Source organism: Aythya marila (genome assembly GCF_965140915.1).
Source record: "Aythya marila genome assembly, chromosome: 3".
In the NCBI taxonomy this organism is placed as follows: domain Eukaryota; kingdom Metazoa; phylum Chordata; class Aves; order Anseriformes; family Anatidae; genus Aythya; species Aythya marila.
Window position 1 is genome coordinate 27,564,104 of NC_139044.1, and position 17,487 is coordinate 27,581,590.

At 40.4% G+C, this 17,487-nt stretch overlaps 1 protein-coding gene across 1 annotated transcript; it reads left to right on the top strand.

The window, feature by feature from the left end:
* The first annotated feature begins 536 nt into the window (after positions 1 to 536).
* On the top strand, positions 537 to 2,515 carry PIGM (phosphatidylinositol glycan anchor biosynthesis class M). The gene has a single exon (XM_082758441.1). The coding sequence runs from the start codon at positions 619 to 621 to the stop codon at positions 1,891 to 1,893; it is 1,275 nt and encodes a 424-aa protein (XP_082614567.1). The 5' UTR covers positions 537 to 618; the 3' UTR covers positions 1,894 to 2,515.
* Positions 2,516 to 17,487: the final 14,972 nt, after the last annotated feature.

Here is a 17,487-nt window from a genome sequence, read left to right on the forward strand (position 1 = left end):
TGCACATTTTGGGGTGAATGAAGTAACTGTCTCTTAAAGAAAAAAAAAATCAGAAAAAAAAAAAAAAAATATATATATATATATATGAAAAGCAATAAACACATTTTCCAGTCAGCCACAACTCAAATGTGAGAAAATATAGGGCAAAGATCCAGTCAGAAAAGTGATTTTTAAAATATGTAATAAAGTTCAAAACACAGAGGAATTTCTTTCTTATAAATACATCTTTCTAGGTTCTGACTCGTGTGGTATTGTTTCTGATATAAACGAGGAAGGTGTGCGAAGAAGCACACCTAAGTGCTTTAGAGAGACCCTGTACACAACACAGCCATTAGCAGAAAGTAAAGAGCTGACTTTATTTTCCCTTTGCCCTCTTTCCTAACTAACCCTGGGTACGTTTCCCCCTGCCGCAGGGCTCCAGGCAGGCTGCCCCCTCCCAGCCCTCAGCGGCTGCCGCAGCCCCGCCCCGAGCAGAGCGGGCTCGCCCCGCCCCGGCCAGGGAGACGGCTTCAGCTCCACACCACGCACGCGCGGCTACCCAACGGCCGCCAGGCAACGGTCGGCGCCGCCCCCTGCCGCCGCGCACCGGCGGGAGCAGCGCGGCCCCCGAGCGCCGCCATGGCGGAGGGGCGGCGGGGGCCGGGGCTGGGGGCGGCGCTGTCGGCGGCGCTGCTGTGGCGGCTGGGCCTGGTGCTGTACGGCCTGTACCAGGACGGCGCCATGCGGCTGCGCTACACCGACGTCGACTACCGGGTGTTCACGGACGCGGCGCGGCTGGTGACCCAGGGGCGGTCGCCCTACGGGCGGGCCACCTACCGCTACACGCCGCTGCTGGCCTGGCTGCTGACGCCCAACGTGTACCTCGCCGAGGCCTTCGGGAAGCTGCTCTTCGTGGCCGGGGACCTGGCGGCCGCCGGCGTGGCCTACCGGGCGCTGCGGGGCCGGGGGGTGCCCGCCGGGCAGGCCTGCGGGTGCTGCGCTGCTGCCTGGCTCTTCAACCCGCTGCCCATGGCCGTGTCCAGCCGCGGCAACGCAGAGGCCCTGGTGGCGCTGCTGGTGCTGGCCACCCTGCAGCTGCTACAGGAGGGCAGCGTGGGGAAGGCTGCAGTGTGCTACGGGCTGGCCGTGCACCTGAAGATATACCCGCTGACATACGCGCTGCCCATCGCGCTGCACCTGCTGGGCAAGCGGTGCGGTGGGGAAAGGGTGGCAGCGGGTGCAGGGAGTGACAAACTAGCACAATTTATGACCATGGGGTGCCTCCGGCAGCTGGTGGTAAAGATGCTGAACCGTGACCTGCTGCTCTTTGGAACGGTCGCTGGAGCTGTGCTGGCCGCCTTGACCATGGCCTTTTATCACCTGTATGGCTGGGAGTTTTTGGAGCATGCCTACCTCTACCACCTGACCAGGAGGGATATCCGCCACAATTTCTCTCCCTATTTCTACATGTTGTACTTAACTGCAGAGAGCAAGTGGAGTTTTGCCTTGGGGCTTGCAGCTTTCCTGCCCCAGCTGCTCCTGCTTGTGGTGGTGTCCGTAGCTTTTTACAGAGACCTTGCCTTCTGTTGTTTCCTACACACTGCCATTTTTGTCAGTTTTAACAAAGTATGCACATCCCAGTATTTTGTCTGGTATCTCTGCCTCTTGCCCATCATAATGCCTAATATTAAGATGTCCTGGCATCGTGGTGTGCTGTTGCTCTTTCTGTGGTTTGTTGGACAAGGCCTGTGGCTTGCTCCTGCATACTTTCTAGAGTTTAGAGGTTATAACACTTTTTTACTTATATGGTTGGCTGGCTTGCTTTTCCTCTTTATCAATAGCTTCATACTTGTTCAAATTATTTCACATTATCAGGAAGAAACACAAGTTACCAAAAAACTCAAACAGCGGTAGTAAATAGGCCAGAATACAGAAACAGCATTGCCACCTTTAACAAGGCTTTTCAGACCACCAGCACTTTGTTAAACAAATACACATACATTGTACTAATGTGTGTGTTGTTTGTAAGCAATACTTTGTCAAGGCCCTGAGGGCACCAATGTGGCCCAGAGCCACAACTGTCTTGTCCCAGGTGGTGTCTGCAAGGGTGCTCATGCTGAATGGACCTTGAAACTGCACTGTGGCCTTGTCTCTAGCCATGTCTCGTGCTGCTGCTCCGGACTGGACTCGCTGGAAGGACCCTGGACCTGGTATATCGCAGTCTGCCACGTCTGGGGCTGTGGATGGACTCCGTTGCCTGCACCTTCTCCACCTGCTGTGTGCAGACACAGTGGAGCTGTGCCCTGGTCGGTGAGGGAATGCCATGTACTGGGGCACTCTCAGCTCCTGGCTTATACCTTCCCATGGAGTTTTTCTCTGTCCTTGTAGATGCCTGTGGCCTTTGGCTAGCGGAAGACAGAAGATGATAAAAGGATGTTTATAGTTTAGCAGTCTTGTGCATTCCAGTAAGTGGGTGGGGGGTTCTTGGTTTTCTTTTGCAAGGGTGAATCTATTTGAATAAAGAAATCACTTAATATGTACATGTACACTGGAGTTTTTGGTTTTCTTTCCACAGTAACATTTTAGCAATGTATTTTTTGTGGCCTGTACCCAGTCTTTCTTCAGTGAAGTAAGAAAAAAGTGGTTGTTTTGTATAATTCATTATCTCTTTGAAATTCTGAATTTATTTTAGAATTCAAAGTTGCCTACTCTCTCTTCACTCTGCTTCCCTTCCCCCCCCCCCCCCTTCAGTGTTTGAATTTTTGAACAGACTTAATCCCTTCTCTTGCCATTCAGAAAGAGCTCTCTAAATACCTGTCTTGGATGACAGAAACATACAAAGCAAAAATATGTGTGTTCTTGCTGCCACGATCTAAAAAAAAATGCCACTGGTTGAAACTGCAGTTTATTGGCAGTTATGGTGGATGCTAACAGAAGCAAATGCAGAGTCAAAGTACAGCTAGAATGGCACCTGTGTCCCAAAAGCACTAGAGTTTATACCAAAGAGAAATTGAAAATACAGTTTCTCAGCAGTTCAATATCTCTGTTATTAAAAATTAATGAAAAAGGAAAGGAAAAGAGATGAGGAAGTAGAGCAGTTGCCAGAAGAAAAGGAAAGCTTTAAAATAACAAGCACCGCAACCTGTCAAAATGAGGTATTTATTCCCAGATGAGGTGGGAGAAGATGTGACTGGTAGTGAGAGGAGTTCAGAGCCGTTTTGGAACCAATACTTGCCTCAAGAATGTCCTATGAGAGGTCTGTAGCTTTTGACAGAGTAAGAAACTCGCCATGTGTTTTTTAAATAAAATCTTAAGTTTACATAGGCATATGCCAAATTTAAGAATTTTCATATTTGGCTCAGCTTTTCGTTATGTCCTACCTAACCCTACAGGAAAGAAATGAGTAGTGAGTCATGCAGAGCAGAGGCAAGGCAAAATAATCCCAGCCAGTCAGTGCAATTCTTAGTGCTATCAGTAGGGAAGAATGTGGTAAAGCAAGTTTGCATTTCAGGTTCCTGCCTGACTCCTGCCTTTGAACCTTGTCTCCTGGGCTGTTTCCCCAGGACTGCAGTGGCTCCCTGACTTGCTTACTGACAGGTTTTTCTGTCCTGGCTACCTCTCGGGGCTGGATTGCAGGGGGTTGTGTGAACTGAGTTAGTTACATGAAAGCTGAGGAAACCCCTGAGCTCCCAGTGCCAAAGGGCATGCTACCAGATTTGAAATATTCTTGCACTGCTCTGGCCTGGTTCAGCCATTCTGATATTATGCTAGGAGTAAGGATGATTTCCCCACTTGCACTGGTGCAGGGGTGGTTCTGCTCCCAAGCTGCAAAAGGACTTGATTTTCCTTGCCAATCTCATGCACACTCACCTTCACATCATGAAGATCGTGCCAGCCTCTCTTCTTTAAATCCAGAAGTCTGATGAGGCAAATGCACATTATTTTGACAAACTGTCATGATTTTTTGGGCAGATCTTACAGATGTGGCACTGGATTTTCTTCCCCTGGTTTTGCCTAGGGTGAAGGAAAAAAGACTTCTAGCACCAGCTTGTCTACATCATCCACAAAGAGTTTTATCAGTAAAAAGACTGGTGGCACAAGCTGCGTTCACATACAATTCAGTTTTATACTAATCACCAACGCATTTTATGTGTGCTATGACTATGTGAACAGAAAGCATCCTGCGTAGCTTTATTTTGTAAATTCAAGTTTAACATGCCCAATTAAGGTTTCACCAGAAGACTGAAGAGACCCTGCTCTCTATTCTCCCTCCCTCACTTCCCCCGCCCCCAAGGTGCATGTGATAGCTCATTTTCCCTTACAGCTGATCTTCTATTACCTGTTATGTATTTTCCTGTTTAAAATAGTTTTCTTCCCCCAAAGCAATGGTTCATATACCTTTAACAGACCTATTTTTGCTTTGTTTAAACACCTTTCCCTTCCATATTTTACCCTCCTGTCAGCAAGGAAAGCAAATGAAAACCAAAAGGCAATCCCAGCTTCAAAATCCTTGCAGCAAAAAATGGCATTTTGAGTTGCTGTGTTCATGACATTAACTGTTCATGTAAGGTAAGAACTAATTTCCTTATGACAAGTACATTCTTGATTCATTAATAGTCAAACCATTCTGAGGCCTTCAGAAAAGATCTCTGACAAGAGACTAAGGGGACCTTTCAGTAGCAGGTAGTAGCAGGTCAATAACAGCCTCTCAGTGATAATTAGAGAAAGTCATGCATAAATAAGATTTAAAAAAGACTTTTATAGAAACTTAGATTTACAGTCATCAGTTTAATAATCCAATACATATCCCTCTTTTTACAATCGTTTTGTAAATAAACTAGTCACCCAAATGTGTTTGGAATTTAGAAATAACCCAGTGGCTCATAAAAAGCTAGATGGGAGAAATGAACTGAAAGAGATGAGCATCTGATATTTGAGTTTGTATCGTGCAAGTCTCTATTGATAGATAAGAAGAATTGAATAACTTCATTCACTGACAAAAAGCACTAAATCAAACTAATTGTAGCCAAGTGCAGAGCAAGTTATAATTCATGAACAAGTCAAGGTGATTAATTATAATGTCCTCAAAAATTACCAAAATCATTGCTAGTGTTCATTTTTATTTTTATTTTTTTTTGCTTAATGATTGTATGTCCATTTACCTTTTATGCTAATACTAGCTTTCATTCCCATCCATATGTTGCAAAATTGTCGTGCTTTTTTTTTTTTTTTAATGGTAGAAGTGCCCAATAGATCTGATGTGTCTCATTTGCACAAATTGTATATATTGCATCAAAAATAGCCCTGAAGTTCAAAGGGCAGGATGTGAACGAGAAAGAGAAAAGAAGACAAGAAATATCAAGGCAAATACTGTTTTTGCTTTGTCTTTTACATCGTAGCCTGTAGTCAAAGGCTAATGGTGGATTCAGGGGTGCCTTTAGTCAAAACTTCAGAATTTAACTTTGATTTTCTGCAAAATTTATGAATGGAATTACTAAAACAACAAGGTAAACAAAAATATAATAGCAAATGGTTCATTAAGTTTTAGGATAAGCTGCTAAATTAGTATATCTGACACAATAACCATGTACTAGTCCTACTATGTAACTGCCCTGTCAGTGTTACTAGCATTGTATTGATTCCTGTAACAGTAAAGGCAGTAATTATGTGCTCTAAACTGAGCCCATCTGTTGTCTTTCTCAAAGAAACCTTGAAGCTTTTATATTTAACAGCAAGAGGAAATTCCAACATTTTTCCTAAGGTTTTATAGAGAAGCAAATGCTGAGGGCAGTAAGTCATGAGAAAATTGTTCCTGTTTTTTTGTCTGGTTGGTTGTTTTTTCAGATGAGAAGAATGATGCAATTATTTTATAAGTGCTGCTAAAATGAACAGTGAACACACGGAACTCGAAACTATGTTCTTCATACCATTCCCTAGGACAGCCTAAGAGTGTACATCCCCGTGTTAGCAGCATTATGGGATAGAACAATGTCCTGAACTGAGGACAAACCCGTTGCTCACACTGAAACCCAAACACTGATGCCCCTTTCTTGCTCAGTGGCTTATCCATATGCACAGATCTAAACACTGACCTGTACTTCCATAGGCACAGTGAGAAGTCCCAGTCAAGACACCTTTAAATAACATGATGTTTCAGAGTTGCTCTCAGTAATACAGAGTTCTTAAAGGGTTTTTATATTCTGTACACAAAATCTCTGGTGACTGTAAAACTTGAATCACATAAATGTTGATGGAAGGTAAAAGCGTATGCAATACGAATCTTGAGTTTTAACCAATTCACCAGTATCCTGATATTCTTCATTCTAACAATATGTATTATAACAACATTATTATTGTTAGTACAAATGTATTTATAATTGTATTTGTATTTTTTATTTTGTATTTGTATTTTTAATTTGTATTGTATTGTAATTGTATTTTTTAATTTGTATTAATAATACAAATGTATTATTAATATATGTATATAATTAATATATGTATATAATTAATAATACAAATGTATTATTAATTATAACGATATGTATTGGTCACATTACTTGTGTAGGAGTCTTGCTTCAGTTATTGTACATGATAAACAAGGTCAGAGAGCTACATTCAGTGTATGTAAGTTTCACAAAGGTGAAAATTTGATGAACTAGTGTCATTGCAATTTTTTTTTGTTTAATTTTACATTACTTTTCTGAAGGGAACTTAAATTATCCATTAACATAAAAACTGAAATATGCATTTATTGATACCTTTTAAACCTCTTTTTCATTGGACACTGTCCAGTATATACAAAGAATTTGTATATCTGTCCTTTTTTAACAGTCAATAGCACCTTGTTTCAGCAGAAGTCCTCATGACCATCTCTTCAGTCCATGCAGACTCCTACTAACCTCTTGGCAATAACAAGTCTCTAAACTTGTAGCTTCCATCACCAGACTGTTAAACTGCTCAGAAGTTATGGATGTACCCACAATTTCCCATCTAAGTGGGAAAGACTGTGTGACATTATTTTACAGCAAGAGGCATGAAGCACAGAAAGATTAAGAAATTTATATAAGATGATAATATAGGAAATGGTAACACAGGCAATAACAGAAAGCCCTAAATCTTTGATTCCCTCTACATAGCCCTAGTGAAAAGACTCCTTTCTGGCATATGCTGAGTGAGGTACAGGCTTCTACAGGAACACGAGCTTGCTTATTGGAGACAATCCTACTTAATGCTTAGATAAAGCTTTAACTTTAGCATTTTCTTATTCTTGGAGCTTAACTTTGAATCTTTAACATTCATTTCAAATAAAACACTTCATAGCTTGCAAGTAAAGAAATGACAGATAAGAGATCATTGCTACTTCCTGTGGAAAACAGCAGGGAAGCAAACTAGAACATCTGTGGAACAAATACCTAAAGGAAATGTCTGTATCTGATTATGTAAGAAGACAGAACTTTTGCCTTGGAAATCAGCTGAAATGCAGTCAATTTGAGCAGTAAACCTGTACTGAGGAACCAACAGCATTTATATGAAAGGTGTTCTATCAAAGTATGCTTTCCTTTTTTACAGGAGGAAATGAGATCTTGGTAACAACTGTCAGTCTGAATGAAGAAAACATTGATTCCTTCACAGTATCATAGTGGGGTCTGTAGGATACTACATCCTACAGTAGCACTTGTGGAGTTGTACAGGCATGACTTGTAATAGGGTATTAATAGGCAATATTGTTGGTGTAGCAAGAGACAGAGTATTAGTGGGCAGTTGCTTTGAAAGTGTTTTTTGAAAGTTAACCAAGTAAAAACTGATTTTTACTTCACAAGCCAGCAGCTGTGTTAATAGAGATGTTACTGTTTTGGCAGTAATTTTCCAAGGAGAGCTGCACCCTGCAGCCCATATGCTTCCAGTCTGTGCAAAAGAACATTAATTCAAATCCCCTGTTGATCTGACAGTCAACATTTTTTTAATCTATCCCTTGTCCCTCCCACTGATCCAATAGATTGAATTAGCCAGGAAGCAGGCTTAGAAAATGAAGTGGAAAACAAAGTATGATTATCTTTCTTTTATTTTCTTCACTCTGTAGTGTGAATATGCTGAATAATTAAGAACATTACCTTTTGGTACATGGTGCCACTTGAGCTTGGGGTTAGAGTACTTTAAGATATCTTACCCAAATGCAATTGAAGGAAAATTGAGCTACATGGACTTTTGCCAAATGATAGTAAAGCTACTGATAGTCTGTCAGCTTCAATATTAGCACTATTTTTCCATATTTTGCTGTTATAACAACAATAAAACAACAACAAAACAACAACAGCAAAAAAGTTAACCCAAATTAGCAATGCTTGTAAATTCTAGTTTCAAGCTTCTCTTACCCAAAGATTTTGGAGAATATGAATAGCTATAAACTCAATAAAGGAGAACAAATAACATATCACACAGCATTAATAATTCATTAATTAAGATCTCTTTCCCGCAGCTAACAACTTCCTGAAGAAAGTAGCGCTTTATGTATATATATATATATATATACACAGTCTGGAGATTCACACGAGTAGCAAATACTTCTCTACCTTAAAACTGTGAGATGTATTTGAAAATAGATTTTAATTACCATTAGCACTTCCAAGTATAGTGTTGGCAACAGTCAGCTTGTTAATTCAGGCAGTACAGGAACTGAAGTCATGACCAATTTTCCTTCATGCTCTAATAAACTGGTTGATTAAGTATAAGAAAGTTTGTTGCTGGAAGTGAACCAAACATTATTTGTTCACTGGAAAGAAATACAGCATGTCTAGGGCCAAAATTTACATGTGCAGGATGGAGCAATGTGATCAAGAAACAAGGATAAAAGTGAGGCCCAGAAGGCTTTGACTATTGTATTGCCTCTGCCACTAATTTATCATTAACAAATGATTTCAGCTTGCTGTCCTGGTTTCATCTGCTGCTTTTGATTGCTTGACCCATTTAAATAACTTATTCTAGCCATAACCTATCCCCAAATCCATTCCTGTAACACACTGCCATGAAATGATTGCAGTCCTGTTTGCAACAGCTGTGAGCCTGTTCACCAGTAAGTTGTGAATGCTAACCTAAAGATACTACTGTGGTTAAAAAAAAAAAAAAAAAAAAAAAAAAAAAGATAAATAAACCTTTTTTCGTAAGTCATGAAAATAGTTTTTCATAAGTTTTTTTTTTTTTTTCATAGGTTTTCATTTTTCTGTGGGATGTGTTAATTTCTCAAATGCATTCCAGCATTGCATTTGTAGGAGAGGGTGGACTAGTGCTGAAGCTAAATGAAGATCTGGAGGCAGATTAACAGCACTCATGGTAAAAAGCTAAACAATAAAGAAAAATAATTTATAAAAATTGAAAGGTAGTTGATACCACAAGTAAATAAAATTGTATTATTATCTATCTGGTTAGATTGTGCTGGAAGTTGTTATTGAAAAAGTATTAGGGAAATGAAACCACAGACAGCTCTGCAGTTGGTGCAAATAGCTATTATTGCCTCAGATGTGAGTCAGCACCTGAAGAAATGTTTCTGTGTATTCATAAAACATCCTATACATTCGGCTGTTTTCCAAGCAAAAGTTAGTAGTTGTGCTGCACTAGAATGCAAATTTTCATTCTCTATTTAGTTACAGGTGAAACAATGTATTCTTTCACTTTGGTCTTTTCCCAAAGGTTTCATTAAAAAATGCAGACTACCGAAATGAAAACCAGACCAGATGAGCTGTGCCAGGAACTGTTATGGGGAGCACTAAATCTTCTTCAACCTTCTTAGCTCCCAGAACACGTGTATGCTCAGTGCTGGAGGCTGTAGGTGGTGTGAATGCCTAGATGCAAACTTCCCCATAGCAAGCCCAAAATAGTTTTCCATGGTTCTTAAGACAACCAGATGTTGCCTTAACTACACTACAATAGCTATATATACCCTCATATATATCTGTCTTAATATATGATATATGTATATATCCTACGTAGCTATATATATCCTCATCTGCAGTAGTACAACAAATAAAGGAACTTTATGCCCATCACACTGAATAAGCATTTGTTAAGGATAATAAGAGGTCCCTTTTGGGTTACAGGACCATGTCGGGCCATTTACCAGAACATATCCATAGTCTAAGAGTGGAGGGCTACATTTGCCTCAAAATGGATGATAACTGCCACTGAGGTGTCACTTTATAGTAAGGAATTCTAGTCACTTTTTAGTTGTGAAGGCAGGCATATGCAAAATGAGAAGCAGGCAAACATATATCTCAGAGCAAAAAGTTATTTTCGTTATAGTTTTGAAGTCAGGTCCAGAAAGGTTAGCAAGTCTAGAACTAGGTGTCAGTAGAGAGTACTGATGTGAAGTCTGAATGATACTGCAGTAACTTTGACATCAACCTGTTTTCATTGTTACATATGCTCAGAGAAAAAGCTCACATAGTATTTTTTGCAGTTCATTACACTGAGAATCATTTTTACATCAGGCAAAGCCTTGAGTTCTTTGGATTGAACTCCCTCTGGAAGAAGGCGAAAAAGCCATCTGCTCTCCCCTAAAGAGATAGGACCTGTGTAGATTCCTTAGATACCTTTCCTGTCTCAATTTCAGAGATGTGGGACACTGAGGATGCTAAGTTACATGGCTATCAAAACAGCTGGACAAACAAATAGAAGAAAAATTGACAAAGAGAAATTCTTTGTCAAGAGCTTCTAAATACAAAAGCATCTTCTCTCTCTGGCTTCAGGAATTTACCAAGCTGCAAGTCATGGCATACTGAGGAAGAATTCCTGGGCAAATCTCTCCCATATGTTTAGTTTTCCTCTGCATCTTTTACTGGCCAGATTTGGAGAAGGATTCTGGTTTCAGGGCGCATTTGATCCCAACTATTACAGTTGTTCTTAGGTTCTGAACCACAAAAGGCCCCCTGCAGAGTCTCCTCATAACCATGCATGTTGAGTTGTGTCCTCCTTGTACACCACATGAAAGTGCATCAGGTGCTGCCTCTGTTCTTGGCCAGTGCACCTGCTTGCTGATTTTCCAGCATGGATGCTACCAAACTGTGCCCCCAAACCACAACTACGACTTGTTTCATCAGCATTTCACAAATGACAGTTAGCAGCTGGTGACAGATTGATAGGTGAGAAGGTGAGAAAAAAGAAATCATAGCTGACAAAACAGATCTGTTTGATCAAAGAGAGGTGTTTCTAGCTGGCTAGGCAATTAAAAAACAGGTACATTCAGACAGTTTATTAGGCCAAGTTAATTCAAGCATACCAAGTGCCTGGAGCTTGGCTGTCTTCACTCCCAAAAGTCACCCATGGCTTGCTAATGCAACTGCACATGTTCACGGTGAGATGGGGGAAAGGAAGAGGAGGGAAATAAAAACAACAGATATTTTGGCACAACTCCAGTTGCCTGTGCTGATGGCTTCCGTCAGTATGAAATACAATAAAGATCCAGCCCTTAGCCAAAAATATCCTCACTTTAGTGAGGACTCACTCAGTTTTCCATTTTAATAATAGTTTACCTTTAGCTTTGGGTGATACATATTGCTGTTTATGATTATTAACTTAATGTATAGGTAAGAAAAGCAGTGATGCCTACAGAAAATGTGTGATCTTTTGTCAGAATAGAAATGCTTTCTATACACTGCTACAATTAATAGAGCACAAGGTTAAAGCTTTTGTCCAAAATACTATTTAAGTATAGAGAAATCAGCAATGTTTCTGGTACAGCCAGTGCTGAGTGTCCTCGAGGGACCCACTCTGAGGGATGAGAAATCCGTGCCAAATGGAAAGTGACTGTTGTGTTGGCGGGGCTGGAGGTCTTGTTACACTGGGCTCACATCAGCCTTCTTTGCTGCACCCAGACTCCTTGAAGGGACCCTTCCCCAGGTGAGGTGCCCATGCCCTGCGCTCCCTTCCTCTGCCTACCCCTGGCATGTCATCCATGCTCTCAGGGGGAAAGCAGCCGGCAAACCTTGGCTCCCTGTCAGAGCCACTCAGACATCCTGAGGGGAATGCCATTAAAATATTATTTTGGACAAAAGGAATTCCCTCACTTTTCCAGTGTTTTAAAGGTAAGGGTAAAAGGAAAGCTCACTGTGCACAACAATAAAGCTCCAAACTGCTCATGTATTACAGGGCTGAGGTGTGACTGAAACAGTTTTGTACCAGTGCTACAATTCCTAAGTTCTTTGCTGTCAGACACACAGATATTTCTTGCATCTGATGGTGCCACATAGTTCTGGTGCTGAGGTCTTTGAATCTGTCTGCTAATGTTAATGCAGCATAAAAAATGCTCCTATCAGTCATTGATTCTGATGTTATGATGGTCCACGGAGAATTCAAAGAAGGTGAAAGCTATTGAAAGCTTAAATTGCAATCTGGAATAGATTTGTGTTAGGAAAAATGCTGTTTTGTCTAAATCAGAGTTGCCCATTTAATTATTCTCATACCAGCACATTTTCCAGCATTACCTTGCAGGCAGGCTAATTCTAGCAGTATATGGGTGCTGCTCTTGATTCTTTCATCCCACCAGGAGCAGAGGTTGTTCTGCACTTCTAAGAGCTGCCTTGTCCTAGGTCCTGTGCAAGCAGGTTAGAAGCCCAGCAAGAGGCATCAAAGGTAAACACTCTTGCTCACAAGATGTTTAAAAATTCCTTCTTTAAAGCCACCAGTCGTCAGTGACATTTGCTGTACTTTGTCTCTTCACTTCACACTTGCAAGCTTTATTTTTTTTTCCCTGAGGTTTGGCTTTGATTACGCTTTTACAGAAAGAGAAGTGAACTTTTGTTACAGAGGCATTACAGGCAATTTACAGTACCCTATAAAAATGCATTTTCATCGCAATTCATCAAGGCTAACACCATATTAATTTAGCAGTCTGGAAAACTACAATTAATTTGATCCTTAGTGTTGATTAGTAGCTGACATTTTGTCTAAAATTAATCCTCAGGATAATACAGAAGGTCTCAGCTGGGGACTTAGCTGCTTGGAATTTGATCGTTATTTGGACCTAAATAAAAGCATATTTGCAAAAACTGAGAAGCTAATACAATTACATCTTCCTGTCAAGCCAAGGTGTTAGAAGTATTTCAGGTGCTTTGACTGCAGGCCAATTCGAAACACTGTTTACAAAGGCATCGTGCTGCATTAGTCACTGAACATGCATATTGTTCAGCATCTTAAACATCAAATATATTCATGAGAACATATAATCTTATGTATGTTTGGCAAATGAATATAAAGAAAGTATCTGTTAGAGAAGAAGAGGATCAGAATGTTGCAAAAGAAGCCCGTGGCTCACATTTAGATGGGCAGTATGGATGCTAATCCAATGTAGATTTCTGCAAAGCAGTTTTGAGAACATTCATGAAGACTTTCAGCCTTGAGAGTTTAGATAGGTACTATGCTACCATATGGTAGAGCTGCTTTCAAAGCAAATGCTGAGTTTTTGTTTTTCTGAGAAACCAGATGGCAAAGAGGTTGGTATCTAGAAGCTGTCCCACCTAGATCATCAGAAGCAGCCAGTTGTATGGGACAGAAAGTGTTTTTAATCTAAAGGTTTTTCAGTAGTTTATATAAAATACAGATAATATATGTTTTTATCTCCCAAATATAAATATATATATAGTAAGATCCCTGAAATAAACAATACTTTTTCTTGTGAAGTATTGATATAGATGTCAAAACATGATGGAGCAGCAAAGTGAATAATTCCTTTTCTAATTCCTTGGCTGTTTAGGAACTCTTCAATAATGTGTGCATTTTGCAAACCTTCATGGAAGGCAGAAAAACCCAATCTCTAGCATTGCCAACCAAACACCTTCCAAAAGCATTATGGACACTTAAAATAAATACCCTATACATTGCTAGAGTAGGTGAGAAAGCACTGATAGCAACAAAGGGTACCACATATACAAGATAATAAGTGCTGTATTTGTCATTTGTCTCTTAATAAAGGGGAGCATTTGCTTCCAGATCAAGCTCCCATAGAAATTCTATAATAAAATCTGAACAAACCTCAGTCAAGTTTTTAAAGTGTGTCTACATTTGTGTCTTACCTCAGAGCAGTAGTGCAATGAGTTCTCCCAGCTGTCCCCACTTGCCACATGCTGGTTATGTGGCAGTGTGCTGCCAGTATACATAATCTTAGGTTCTCATGGATGAAGACCTGCTCCAGAAGCCCACCTAATGAACACCAAGCCCTTGGGGGAATCAGGGGCTCCAAACCAATGAGTGAATGCAGTGCCATGAAATTTTCTGGCATGTGTGGAATATACATACACCATTCCAGTGCTCTTTAATCAAATTGAACTACCTTGTGATAACCCTGAATCCTCCCTTTACTGTGTAAAGGCATTTGCACCTTCACATTTGCTGCCAGCTCTCAACTCCATGAGAACAGTTCTTGTTTCTTCCAGAGGCATCCCCTCATCCATATCTTTTCCCTTTTTTCTGTTCTGTTGCCACCTCTGTGTTGACAAACTCTTCCAAAAGGTTTCCCTCTATCACTCTTTTTTCTTTCACTATCCCTCTCTTTCCAGCCACCATCTCTCCTGCTGGCACTGGCAGTCTCTTCAGCTTCCCTTCAGATGCCTTCTGCCCCACAGACTGTAGTAATGTCACACAGAGGGGCAACACCAACACCACTCTGCAGTAACCCCCCAAATGTGTTCAGGGCCTCAGCTCCAGCTGCTCCAGCCTCCTGCTCTGTTCATATCACACTGCACTATTTGCTAATGGTGATGTAGCCTGAAGTGACTGAAAACGTTTTAATTTGTGAAAAATCCGTGGGTATACATTCCATTTAATTGAACAAAAAAAAATAAAAATATACATGAACATTTCAGCATGCGGAACACAGGCTTTCCAGTCCCTCTGGAAATCAGTGCAAGTACAGAAGGGTAATTAAGGGCAGAATTTGGCAATTACATTGGAGCTTTTTCAGGATGTTTTTGCTGTGTCTCAGTGCAAAAGGGAACTTCCTTTCTCCCAATAGCTGGGAGCATGACAATTCAAGTCTAGACCAAAGGCAATAATATTTCCAGATGAAAATCTATCACTGCAAGAATGGAGCCTGAATTAAGCAGAGTAAAGACAGGATCTCTAGATTTTCATCCTTTTAAAAAATAAAACAAAATAAAATCAATTGTAGACAGATTCATTCTGAAAACCATCAGTCCAAAGTCTCAAATCCTTTTTCCTTCTTGAAACAAAACGTGTTGTCTGAGCTGTTGTTTTTTCTTTTTTTTTTTTTTTTCTTTCCAGTTGTGTATTGCTTTGGCCATTAGATATAAGAAAAAAATATGCAAGAAAAACATAAAGCATAAACAAGCAAACAATCTTCTTACTCTCCTTTTCAGAATTAAAACACAAATGTCTGATCTGATCTGCTTCTGACAATCTCTGCAGCTAACCTTTCTTTCCTTTAATTAGATAACAGGTTTTCAGTTCTTTACAGAGCTACATCTTATTCACATTTTGGAGAAGTTTCAGAGCTTCCTACTTGGGTGCCCTAATTAAAACCCACAAAAGCAATAAACAGTCTCATGAAGGCATTGGGAACTGAGCAATGTTTTACTAGTTATTAGCTCACCTTCATGATTACTATGGTACAGTAGTCATGTCTGTACTCATGCTGTCAGTTAGCCACATTACTACCAGAAGCTCGTGTATGAAATAGCACACTTAATGTAGTTATTTCAACAATAAGTATGATTGCAAGCATTACAACTAAACAGAATACAGAGGTAAAACCACTATGATATGGCAGACCCACTATTTGTACTTTTTTCTCAGTAGCCTTGTAGCAAATAAATTGTTAAGCAAGTGCCTCTGAAGAAGAGTCTTACCAATTCCTCATTTTCACTTTATTTTTATTTTACCCACTTAGGGTATCCTTAGTCATCCTAGGAAGTCCATCATACCTTCATTTTTGCTGTGTTCCCCATTATTTCCTGTAATTTTATTTTCCTATAGTCTATTTGTAAATTTAATCAAACACACAGAAATAGTTACTGTAGATAATGCAGTTGAACTTCATTAAAAAACTGCAGGAAATGATAATAGCATTGTGGTGCACCAGAGTGGAAAGACATTCACTGCTGTTCTGTTCTTCTGAAAACACACTTATTATCCAAAAGTACATCTTAAATTATCATACCCAACTGTTATATATGGTTCTATTTCACATTGGCAATTAATCTGTTTACATCTTTAAATTCAACCTTGTGCTGAGGCTAAGCTCTGCATCTGAATCTTTGGCCTCTCAGCAGTCATTCTGCTTTCTTTAATTCAGATTATTGTGAAACTTCAGTACCATGTACAGAATTTTATCTAAGAGTTGTTCAGTCCTCTGAATTGTGTCTCAAATGTATTATACTTGTAAAACAAATATATTTATTTGGCCTTATAAAGCCATTTAATATACTGTATTTAAACTTAATCTGAATAGTTTGTGTACTTGCCATACATTCCCTCAATGAAAGCTTCATTTGCTAGTCCTTTGCCAGTAGACATTCTGTAGAAAGTAGCATGCTTGACATGCTTCGCCCTGCTGGATCCCATTCCACTGGTTGCAAAGGTTTTGGGGTGTGTTTCACATGTAATCTTACTATATGTTTCACCTGTGACACTTCTGTGTGTCACTACTACATATTTAACCTGTATCACTACTATATGTTTTGCCTGTGACACTGTCTATGCAGCCATGCAGAATATCCATGCAGGTAAAATTACTTGAAAAATGCCTGTAGGATGTCTACCATTGCTGAGTTCAAAGGTGTCCCTAAAGTACTGTCCAGGCAAGGATGTCTGACTCTGCTAAAACAGAGTGATGCGGTCTGGCCACAGCATGGACTGACACTAATGTGTTCCCAGGGAAGGCAGTGCCAGCCTGAATCAGGGCAAGGAGACATGAAGATGTATTCACTGACTGTACACATAGTGTTGTTTCGTTAGCAATGATGACAGGGCTACAGTGGCCTGGTGGACTGACAGCAATATCTGTAATTCCCTGTAATACAGGGACTGCGAGGCAAGAATGCCAAACAGCTGTGCATAAAGTCAGCTGTGGACACCTGGGAGGTTGTGCTACTGCTTTTTCTCCCACGTGCCTGGTGACAGGACGAGGGGGAATGGGCTTAAGTTGCGCCAGGGGAGTTTTAGGTTGGATGTTAGGAAGAACTTCTTTACCGAAAGGGTTGTTAGACATTGGAACAGGCTGCCCAGTGAAGTGGTGGAGTCACCATCCCTGGAAGTCTTTAAAAGATGTTTAGATGTAGAGCTTAGGGATATGGTTTAGTGGGGACTGTTAGTGTTAGTTCAGAGGTTGGACTCGATGATCTTGAGGTCTCTTCCAACCCAGAAATTGTGTGATTCTGTGTGTCAAATAAGCGTACAGCTGAACTCAATTATATATTTCATATTTGCCATATAGAACCTAAATATCCATCCTGATGACTGCCAAAACCTGACCATCTATTAAGCAATAGGAGGTAGGGGTAGACT

Coding starts and splice junctions, on each gene's coding strand:
- PIGM (XM_082758441.1), top strand. CDS start 619: ATGGCGGAGGGGCGGCGGGGGCCGGGGCTGGGGGCGGCGCTGTCGGCG.